Below are 12,372 nucleotides of genomic sequence, written 5' to 3' on the forward strand. Positions count from 1 at the left end.
TAAAATATTAAAAGAGTTGCATGTCCAATGAAGCAAATGATGCAGACCATGTGCATTACTGCTCTGAGAATCTCATTTACAATTTCTGGCTTTGTTGTCCTCTCGAAGGTTGTGGATAAGGCAACTTGGTGACTGGGGAAGAATAGATTTGTTTTCAGTCGCGATAGTTTTTGCAATGATTTGAGAGAGAAAGATTAGACAAAAAAAAAATAGTATAACGCATATTAGTTTGAATTAAAATTAGAATTTTATTTTGATGATAAATGTCAATTTTTACAACAACGAAAAAAACTTAATTATACTTGAAAAAATAGCAAAAAAGTCATAAAAAAGCACTCCTAATTTTTGTCATAACGCCTACCATAGTACCAGCAGACAGCAGTTACCACTTACCAAATACCAAGCACACGGTTTCGAGTAGACGCAACAGCCAACAAATGCTGAGTCACTCCTCAGTCCTATCCTCTTTTTTTTTTTTCATAGTCACTATCACTGACTATAAATACGACAATTTACCTTTTTCAATATAGAATCATGAAACCCGGGTTGTGTTGGGTCCATAGGTACTTTTTGTTTCTGTTGAGATTTATAAGCTAGCATGTTCAGTTATTGTTATTATCACATGATTTTATTTTATAGACGTTTAAGATATGGGTTATATTTAGTAAAATTAATTTATTAAATTATAAGTGTTTGATAAAATTAATTGTTAAAAGACATTTGATACTCGAATGATGATGTCTTAAAAAGAGACTTTTTCATTCTTCCAAATCTCTTCTAATCTATTGAACCTTGCTAACTTGAAAGTTTGCAACTTGATCACATTTCAACTTGATCACATTTCCTAGGTAGACCAAATTATGTATGATTATTTGATTTAGTCTATTTCTATGGGTGGTGTTAAGAATGCAATGTTTATTGAGTTATTACAAAGCTCCTAGGGTGGATGGCTTTCAACTTGTGTTCTTTAAGAATTTCTTGGATGTTCTGGCTAATGATGTTTGGGAAATGGTTGGTATAGCTTTTGCTTCTAGTTCTTTCAATTATGGCCTTGCAAAAAACATTATTGTGACTATACCAAAGATTGATGCTCCTATTTCCTTTAAAGACTTCACACATAAGCCTCGACAATGTTCTCTTTAAAGTTATCTCAAAGGTCTTGGTGAATAGAATTCAATCTCATTAGCCCCCTCTAGAGTAGTTTCATTCCTAAAAGAGGTACCTCTAACAATGCCTTAATTACTCAAGAAATTGTTCATTTGTTGCATAAGAAAAAGAAGGGCAAAAAAGGTTATGTCATGTTCAAAATTGATTTTGAGAAGGCATACGATATGGTTGATTGGAATTTTCTTAAGCTCACTCTTATGGATTTTGGTTTCCCTCCTCAAATCATTGCTCTCATTATGAACTACACCACTTCAACAATTTTGTCCTTGAAATGGAATAGTGAGAAGTTGAAACCTTTTGCCCTTAAAATGGGGTTGTGTCAAGGTGTCCTGATGTCTCTTTATCTTTTTACTTTGTGTATGGAGAAATTATCACTTCTTACACAACAAAAGGTTAATTAGCAAGCTTGGTTACCTGTCAAAGTTGATAGTAATGGGCCAATTATATCTCATTTGTTTTTTGCGAAAGATTACTTACTTTTCACTTAGGTCAAATCCTTCCCAAATCAAGTTGGTGAAAGAGGTTCTAGATAATTTTTGCAAGACATCAAGATTAAAAGTCAATCTTTAAAAGTCGAGATTTATGACTTCTAATAACATTTCCATTTCCAATGTCAAGATTGATAAGTTTGCTTCTATCTCCCACTTCCAACACACTAGACAGATTAGGAAATACCTTGTCTTCCATATGCTCTCAGGGCGAACAAGGAACAATGACTTTAGTTATATCTTGGATAAAATTAATTGTAAATTGGTAGGATGGAAATTAATTTGTTGAATAGGGTGGGGAGAGTTATGTTGGCCCAATCCATTCTTAGCTCCATGCCCATTTATACTATCCAAAATATATGGTTCCTGAAGGAGTGTGTAACAAAATTAACTCTACACTATTTGTTACTTCATATGGGGAGGCAATCATGCTCATTGGGTGAACAGGGATACCATCTCTCTGCCTAAAACTTATGGGGGTCTTAATATTTGTCCTGTGTGTAACATGAATATTACCCTTCTTGAGAAACATAAATGGGACTTCCTTCATGAGCAAACAAAAGTTATGGGTCCAAATGCTAGAGTCCAAGTATTTATGCCAAGGGACTAGTCTCTCGGCGTCTACTACTAAGGGAGCCTCTTACACATGGAACTCAATTGTAAGAGCTATGAACCGTCTTGCTTTGGGATTTCAATTTTGTCTTAGGAAGGGGGAGACAACTTTATGGTATGACAAATGACTTGTTGATGATTACCTATGTCGGTTAATGCCTTTTGTTTTCACTTATGATACTTATATGCATGTTCGGGACATTTAGAAAGATGGGGTTTGGCATTTTGAGAGATTGGTAACTCTAATTCCTTTGGAGGCCAAAAACGAAATTCAAAGCTACATCATATGAAGGATGTTATTATTTAAGGCCCATCAAGAAACAATCTATTCATTGTTGCCACTGTCTTTTTTAACGACCCTAAATGCCATTACATGAAACCCTAAGGCTTTAATGCGAATTTCCCCCCTAAGTCTACTACCAGGTCCACATCAACCACAAGTGATATGCTACTCAGAGGCTACATCATAATCTACTCCCTATCAAATGACACGATCATCACAGATCAACATAAAATGCAAGGATAAACTCATTTTTAAAGGAAACAACATATAAAGCAAAATATAAGATCAAGATGTTAAAAAGAGATATAGAAATCCTCTATTTTTTCATTAGCCATGTACTAATACAACTCTTCAAGTAACACATCATTCTTAAGTCACAATTATTAATACACATGTCTAACTATTGTGTTATGTCACGTTGACTCTTTACTCCTGGAAGATTTCACTTTTTAAGCGATTAACCCAAGCACATTTCTTAACATAGTCTCACTCTATGATCTGACCATTTGGGGAGACTTGAATTAACCTTGCGAAATAAGTGTGGTTTTATCGAAAATGGATGAGTGTGAGTAGTGGCTTACCTCGGTAAAGCTTGCAAAGACCTTAACCTATCTAGGGATTTGTCCACCCATCAACTTTATAGACTCATTCGGCGTTAGCCACCACCACAACCTCCAACACTAGGTTGAGGGTCTTTTTAGTACCCCCAACTTACGTGTCTACTCAAATGCAATGTCACTCATCAATGCATGTATGTTATGATCATTCAAATCAATATCATACATCATCACAAATTCATTAACCAATCTCAACGTCATAAGAAGTTATAACATCATAGATTCACCATTCATATGTTCATCACTCTCATGAACCCATATATAGTTCAATAAGCATAGCAAGACATTCCAACACCTTGAATTTTTGCAAACAACTCATTAAAAACTCATACAAATGTGAATCTCATGATCTCAACATAAAGTTAATTCTAATGATAAAATAACATTATCTCAATCGCATCTCATATCATCATAAATTCATTAAGATCTCAAAATAGTAAATTTATGCAAGGAAAACAAACATTAATCACATCCACATCAAAACTGGTCATTGAACTCAAAACTAATCTATGGATTCAAAATATTCATTGGACTCAAAATTGATCATCAAACTCAAAATGGTCTCTAGACTCAAAATTAATCACTGGACTCAAAATGGTTACTAGAATCAAAATTGATCATTAGACTAAAAATGGTTACTGGACTCAAAAACTTATCACTGGACTCAAAATGGTCATTGGATGTTGGACGCGAAAATGGTCACTGGACGCAAATTCTATAGAATTTCAAAAATTTTGTAGAATTTCCTTTCATGGCTTCCAAATCATCCCAAAACAAATTCAAACTTTTTCGCATCAATTCCAAATACATAAACAACATCAAAAAAACTTCACGAGTAGGAACTTTTAATCAATATTCATCAAATAATTAACAACCCAAATTTTAGAACTCAAAACCTCAAATGTTTAAAATTCCATTTTTTAACAACATGGTTCATTTTCCAACAACCTTGAAGTCAATTCACAACAACCTAAGCATAGAAAAGAATAAAGCTTCTCTTAACCTATATAAACCCAAGATGATGACTCTTTGAAAAAGAAAGGAAAAAGGAGTGAGTTTTGGGTCCAAGTGAGGAACTTTCCTTCAATCCCACAACAACCACATTGTACCAACATCAACTTAACCCCAAAGCCAACCAAAAACAGAATCAAAACCCCTTAAAACCAAGCTTTTCCATGAAAGTTCATGGTTGCTCTAGGGAAAACGAAAATGAACTCAAAGAGAGGAAGAATAGGAGATTATCTCACCTAGGGCCACTCAACAACTACTAAAGGAAGGAGAAATGAGATCTCTTTCTGCACAATACCAAAGTTTAAAGTTCTCTAATGGTGGTTTCTTGGAGAAGAGAGAATTGTAAAGAAAAGTGTGTTAAGAGATAGAGTTTCAGCATAAATGAGGGTTTTAAGGAGATATAGTGCTGAAAATATTTTTCCTTCCTACACCTAAGTATTTGCTAAACTCACACCATTTTCGCTAACCATCACAAACCTATCTTTCTCCATGCCCAAACTATCCAAAAACTTACTAAACACATACAAATATAAGCAAAGCACTGCCACATTAATCGTTAATTAATTATAGGCACTCAAATATAAATTTAATTACTCTTACAATTTAATTAAATCACTTGAACAACCAATTATGAAAACACAATGTTACACTTTCAAATGGCTCATTGCCAATTATCCATTGACTACTTCTCAATTTGGAAACTGGTCTTTGGTTTGGAAGTTAAAAACTACCGAAAAATACCAAACACTTTTTTTTGGCTCACCTTTCATGGTAGTCTCCCCACTAATGAATTCCGTCTCTTTAGACACATGTCTTTTGTTTCTTCTTGTAACAAGTGCACTCGAGGAAATGAGAACATTATACATCTACTTTGGGATTTCCATGACTCTTGTCAGGTGTGGAAAAATCTCTAGCTTGGTCGTGATTCAAACTTCTACTATAATGTGCATTACTTTGACTAGCTAGTGACAAACATCAATAGTCCTAGTGGCACCCTCTTTGTAGCAACTTGTTAGAACCTTTGGAAGAGTAGGAACCCGCTTATCTTTCAACATAAGTGTTGTAGAATTTGGCACATCATCAATTAGGTGTTAATTTTACATGTAGAGATGGTCAAGGTTCTTCATCAATCGACACAACCAATAACCATTAGACTTGTCAACTAGAAGGCCCCAAACATACCTTTTGTGAAGTTGAACATTGATGGCAACTTTGTTGGTAATCTAGGAGACTTTGGCTTTGGTGGAGTTATCCAAAATTATTTTGGCAACTGGACCAGTGACTTCTCTAGTGATTGTAGTGTATTCACCAACCTCGGCACAAAGTTATGTTATTTTCTATGGTCTTCAAAAGGCTTGGGAAGATGGCTTCAGACACATTGTTTGTGAATCTGACTCAAAGCTAGTGTTACATCCCTTTTAGAACGCTATCAATGAGTACCACCATTATTATCCTTTGATTCAACTTATATATGATCTCATAGGCTTGGAATGGACAATTATTTTTAAGCATAACCTTTGTGAAGGAAATGCTTGTGCAGACTAGCTTGCCAAATACATTACCACCCCAGAAGATTAATATCTTACTTGGAATAGTTGCCTAGCTCAATTAGCCACTCTTCTTCTGATGGGCAAAATGAGTGTCTCTCATATTAGGATTTAATCTTTGTTTTTGTTGTCTTTTATTCTCTATTGTATAAAAAATAATCAAGATGCACATTTTACTTTCATATGTTAAAAAAGGATGTGTCAATATTTTTTTTATTGAAGTACCAATATTGTTAAAATATAGTATTAAACATCAAGTGATGCACAAATTATTATGATTTTAATGTTTATGCACTAATAGTTTGAATTACTTTAAGATAATTATTTTAAAAGTCAATAAATTTATTATATATGATATGTTGTAATTAGATGACTATGTAATAATTTTTACATTGTGGGTCAATGTATAACCCTTTTTCTCAATTATTATTATATTACAAAAAGAGTTAGTAATATTATTTTATAAATATTCTAAATAAAAGTGAAAACAATAATTTTCAATGTTAAATAAAAGTTAATAAAAAAATAATTTTAAAATAATAGAATATAATAATTATTATATAAATTTAGTTGATAAATTTTAGAATATGACAATATATTAAAAAATAGAAAACCACAAAATTAAATCAAATAAAATTAAAAAATAAATTAGTATGATTCGATTTTAACATTATATTTACATTAAATTCAGCTAAATTCTATTTTTATTTTATATTTGATGTGAAAGATTTTTAGTCTAATAAAAACCAAACTAAAGATTATTTTATAGAGATCTGTCGGCATCCTTCTTCCATAATCCTAGTCAGTGCCACGGCAACAGCTCCGATCGAGGTGCTTTTAGGACCCACATGTTTCTTTTATGTTTTATCAAATTGAGATTTCAATATCTCATTTTTATTGGCCATACTGGTACACTCACGCAGGAATTCAACGTGCAACTTTTTATTTTGGAGTTTGGTTTGGACTTTGACTGCACTAGGCAAATGTTGTTATTTTTTTAATAAAAATAATATGCATATTTTTTATTTATTTATGCAAAATACTTGTAATCATAGAGCATCTAAAACATACTTTTAATTATCTTTTTAATGATATTCATATAAAAAATATAACGATAGCTAGTATAATTAATTCATATGTAAATATAGATTTTTTTTTTACAGAATGTATATATAGATTATAAATGTTAAGTTTTGCATTGTTTAATAAATTTAATTTTTACCTAACATTTTGTATAGTTTTAATTGTAAATTTATAATATGTTATTATATTACTAAAATAATTAGTCTATAATAATAACTAGTTGAAATATAATTTTTTTTAATTATACCGGTCTATAACATATTTGGTTTTGTTTTTGTTGATTCTTAATAAAATCATAATTCAAATTTTTCGCTTATGTAAATTTTTCTCAAATCATAATTTTAGAATTACAAAACAAAAAACTAATACTAATGATACATAACATGTAATCAATAATAAATAAAAGATTTTTTTAGAAGTATTATCATATTCTCTTAAATCACGTATCATTGAGTGAACACCAAAAAAACATTTGTAATTCACTTTTGTCTTTCTCTATTTATATAGTACTAATAATTGATAAAATTTTCTATAATTACTCTAGAAGAAAAAAAATTCTTTATAAACTAAAATTAACTTATACATAAATTAAAATTATGTTATTTTGAAAAAGTTAAAATCATTTAGTTTTTCTAAAAAAAACTGAATTTAACGTGCATAAGCTATTTAAAAGAAATACCTAAGCTAATTTTAGCTATTGAGATTTGAGATAAACTTTTTTTTTCCCTTCAAATAAATGTTTATGGAAAAACTTATCCCAACACAATACTAGATTTTGTAAAAGAAAAAAAAAACACAAAATTTGACAATGTGATGAAAGTAAAAGAAAATACATTCTATTGGTGAATAACCACTGAGTAATTGGTATGAGATTATATTAATGTAATCACTGGTCTCGAATTTAAATATTAAATATGCAATTGTAATGAATAGTATATGTAGTATTAATATATTAGATAAAAAAATGTTTTTATAATCTCATCCCATCATAAATAAATTATTATATATAATAAATTTATTAGCTTTTATAATAATTACTTAAAAATTATATCATAGAAAAATTTTAATTGGTTGGTAGTTTAAAAACTGTATACCTATTAAACTCCACATTTTTCCTTTATAATTTCAATGTATTTATTGATGTCTTTACGACAAATGTTAAAAAAGTGCAATACAAAGTATTCAATATTTTAAAACATATAAAACAATTAATACTTTATTATTTAAATAATTAAGATGATTTCATAAATAATAATAATTAATAAATATTATTTTATTTCTACCATGCACCCCTAAAATATACGTTAAGAAAAACCCCTATTAAAAAATTATTTTATTTAAAATGTTTGTTATTTTATTTTTAAAAAACATAATTATTTTTAACTTTAGTCTTAACTATTAATTTTTTTCAATAAAAAAAATAAGAGAACATTAACGATATGCTAAAATTCTAGAAAAAATTAATAAAGGATAATTAGGAAAATGAATTTATGTTTTCTTAAAATTAAAACTATTTAATAACTTGTTTTTATTACAAATAAATTATCTTCAATAACAAGTATTGTAAAACATAGTTATATACGATCTCATATATAATTAAAGACTAATCTCTCAATACATGAAAAATGGTTTAGTTAGTTGTTGTTATCAAATTTGGTAAAATCTTTTCAAGATGATCCTTCTTAAATAGGTAAGAACAAATGTCATAATATAAGTTAGATTAAGAGTTTGTTTATCTAAAATTCTTTAAATAGAAAAATATATAATTTTATCTTATATTTTTTTAATAATAAATAATTTTTAATTTTAGGAGATATCTTTATCTTTTGAATGATAAAATTTACTAAATAATAAAAATTGATTGTAAAATTCATGGGAAAAAACTTGGATGGAAAATCAACAAAACTATGAAAGTTTGGTGATAAAATTTACAAAAATAACACTTGAGAAATTTGCAAAATAATGCAATTTTAATGATAAAATTTACAATTAAATTTATTTTTGTCAGATAAAGTTAGTGAATCTAGTTTAAACTTAATTATACAATTAATTTTTTAATTATAATTAAAAATTTAATTAAGGTCCTCACTAATTAAAAAATGTAATCAAATCATCTAATTGTCTAAAAACATTATCATCTTATACTTTTGGTCAACTATGTTAGTTTGATTGACATACGAAAAGGATGTGAACGTAGTGTACACAGATAATTAAAGAATTTGATTCAATTTTTTAAAAATTGAGAAAATAAATTAAATTTTTTAATAATTGAAAAATTCAATCAAACTTTTGATTACAATTAAAGGAAGCCTCTAATTTATAGGGCTAAGTTTTCGTTCACGGTTTTATTAGCATTTAATGAAGCAATGGGTGCACATGGAACAATCTTGAACAACACTCGTCATTTTATTTAGAACTAACAAATCTGAGTTATTTATACTGTCTCTTTGTTTGGGATCAACACTGCTGCACCTCGAGCAGTTAAAGATCAATCATCAATGCATAAAAATTAAAGATATATTAAGAAAAGGTATATTACAATAACACTTAATTTTTATTTAGAATTAATTTTTTGTTTAGTACAAAAAAATTTCTTCCATAATTTATTTTCACCTACTCTTCACTCATTTAAGAAATTAAAAGAAAAAAAATTCACTTCTTAATTTTTTTCCTTCCATTTTATATACCCATTTATGTTTATATAAATATAATACATCTTTTTATTATTATTATATTTATCTTTGTTTCATATTCTTCGTGTTAATTTTTCTTCATTATTTCATTTTTAATAAAAGAGAATGTTTATTTAAGCGGTGATATTGTCTGCAATTTATGTAAACTACAGAGGATAGTAAGCCTGTATTCTGTGAACCTAAGTGAATGTACTGATTAGCGTAATTTCCTGACAAATTACAAAGTAAAAAAGCATTTTTTTTAGAGAAGCATTTCTGGTTGGTACCTTTTAAATGACGCCAAATTCATATGTACATGCAGATTACACAATTCAGGAATCATCTTCATTTTCAAAACTAGATCATCATTTTATAGAACTGAACATAAATCATGCCTTTCAAATAATTGAGGTACCCTTCTCATTCAGTGAGTAGACATAGTCTTCTTTTCTCATTTGAATGAAATTCTTTAGAACAAGAAACTCTGGCTACCAATCATAAAGATTCAATGAGCCATACCAATTTTAGAGAACTAATTCATAATCTGAGGACAGGGTTTGAATACGGAAGATATTATTATCCAGCAACACTTGCTAAATTGCAGGGCTCAAATCCAACCAAAAAAATGTTACAAGTCCCATCAAACCCCTCCAAAAAATAAATTTACAGCAAGATATAAAAATCAGTAAACCTCATAGGAAAATAAATGATATGGAGCTGCTTTACTCCATTATGATCTTCATTCTGTAACATGACAAAGTAAATAAATAAATAAATTCCCTACTTGCTAGTTTGAAAATTAAATAAATACTAGTATATAGCATCCAGCATAAGTCCCCTGCTATTATTTTCCATGTTCCAAACCCCAGCAAAATCATGGCTCTCCGTAAGCAAATCTTCCAATTTCCCTTGCTTGGGACTTAGTAACGGAGAAGAATTAATTTCACCAATAGAAGCCAAAATTTTCAACTCGGATTCTTCCAAACCTTTTGCTGGACCTAAACTACACCGTTCATTCCCATGCTTTGTCAAAGCATCCTTAAATTTCTTGATCTGTAAAATAGCATAACACATCCATATAAATAAAAATAAATTTTGAGAAAAGACAAAAAAAACAAAAAATTAAAACTATATCAACAAAATTCTTACAGTGGCATTGGTACAGCTGAAGCTAGAAACTCGACCCTCCGCACCTCTATAGAATCTGAAGAAGGGTAACACGTGAATTCGCAAACCGTGACACATGGTTTTCAGTTCCTCGTAGTTGACTTTAAGAAAGATTGCATTTGGGTGCAATTCAGCTATTTGACAGATCTGGTCACACATGAAACCAAGTCAAATATTGTAACCACAGACAAACAAAAAGAAAAAAACTAGAAAAAAAATGAAGAATTTAAGAATATGACTTTTCTAGCACCAAAAAACAAAAACAAACATACCTTAGGATGAAGGGCTTTGCAGCCTCCACAACCAGGTGAATAGAAATCAACCACAACCAATGAATCACCAGCGTTGAGCAAGGAATGGACCAGTTCTTGTGCCGAGTGGATCTCAATCATATTAGGCTTTAGGGTCTTCTTCCACCACTTCAAAGCCTTGCTGACACAAATTGTTGCTTGTGCCTGAAATAAAAGATAGAGGTTCAAGATTAAGAGAAAGAAAAAAACTTTTTTTTTTGGTGAAATACCCAGAAAGCAAAGCTTCAACATACATGAACAGGAACATTGCTGGAGAATTTTGAATTGCAACATCCTGAGCCTTTCTCACCAAGAGCAATGGATTTTCCCATGAAAGCATTGCTCAAAACAGAACAACCCCATGATTTTGCATTGGCAGTTTTTGAGGGACAAGGCAACAAAACCCCTTTGGTTTTGGAACCAAATATGCTCTCATTTAATTCAGGAACACAGAAAACACTGTTCATGGAACATGCCATGATCACTCTGAACTCTGAACAAAAGGATCTTGTTTATCAACCTCAGATCATGAGATGAAAAGGGTATCTCCAATGATACTTGCCTCAGCCTTTCAGCTTATGGATCAAAATAAAACCCAATATTATTTTTTTCTGATTTGGGATCAAAACAATAAGTTGAAGAGTGAAAATTCCAACTTTGCAAAGAAGCCAAGAATGTTTGAAGGCCTCAGAAACAAAAGGGCAACAAAAGGGTCTATTGCTATTCAATGGATAAAAGCTAAAAAGCGCAAGCTTGAACGGACAAAAAGTGTTATTGTCTTGTGAATGGTTTTATGAGACTCATGAGAGAGAGCAATGGAGATGCTTCCTAACTTATAACAGAGAAAAATGGAAATGTGGTGGGGTCTTTTCTGGGTTTGCGTTGTTGTCCGTGTCATTGTAAAAGGTAAAGAATTGAAATATTTAATAATGGTAGTTGTAAACTTTATCCATTTTCTTTTCATGGAAAACATTAAGGATAAATCCACATACACGTCCACCCAAAAAAAAGACTTTAATTATAAATTTAATCTTAAATTATTCAATTTGATTTTAAAATTTTTAAAAAATTAATTTAATTATTAAATTTCTAAAAAATTTAATTTGATTATTAAATTTTTAAAATGAATTTAATTTGAGAATGAAATTAATTTTTTTTTAAAATTTGAAAATTAAATAGATTATTTTTAAGAATTTAAAATTAAATTAAATCTTTTAAAAATTTAAAGATGAAATTAAATAATATAAAATAATTTGAGAGAGAAATTTATAATTAAGCCAAGTGAAAAAGTTACTGAAAAGAAAAACATTATCCACATCCACGTTATCATTTGCATTTATTAAGGATAATTAACACCGAACTTATGCAGTGCCTGCATTGCTGCTTCCGGTTGAGTTGTCCCTCGTCATGTCACATGCGCGTCTCTATTAAATGG

General features: G+C 29.8%; 1 protein-coding gene across 1 annotated transcript; it reads right to left on the reverse strand.

The window, feature by feature from the left end:
* Window positions 1-10,036: 10,036 nt before the first annotated feature.
* LOC100800129 (thioredoxin-like 1-1, chloroplastic-like) lies at window positions 10,037-11,741 on the reverse strand. The gene is given in 4 exon segments (NM_001253980.2): window positions 10,037-10,533; window positions 10,630-10,794; window positions 10,920-11,102; window positions 11,192-11,741. Coding segments are annotated over 4 exon segments (816 nt in total). The 5' UTR covers window positions 11,417-11,741; the 3' UTR covers window positions 10,037-10,290.
* Between the last annotated feature and the right edge of the window lie 631 nt (window positions 11,742-12,372).

Source organism: Glycine max, chromosome 6, assembly GCF_000004515.6.
Source record: "Glycine max cultivar Williams 82 chromosome 6, Glycine_max_v4.0, whole genome shotgun sequence".
Taxonomy (NCBI): Eukaryota; Viridiplantae; Streptophyta; class Magnoliopsida; order Fabales; family Fabaceae; genus Glycine; species Glycine max.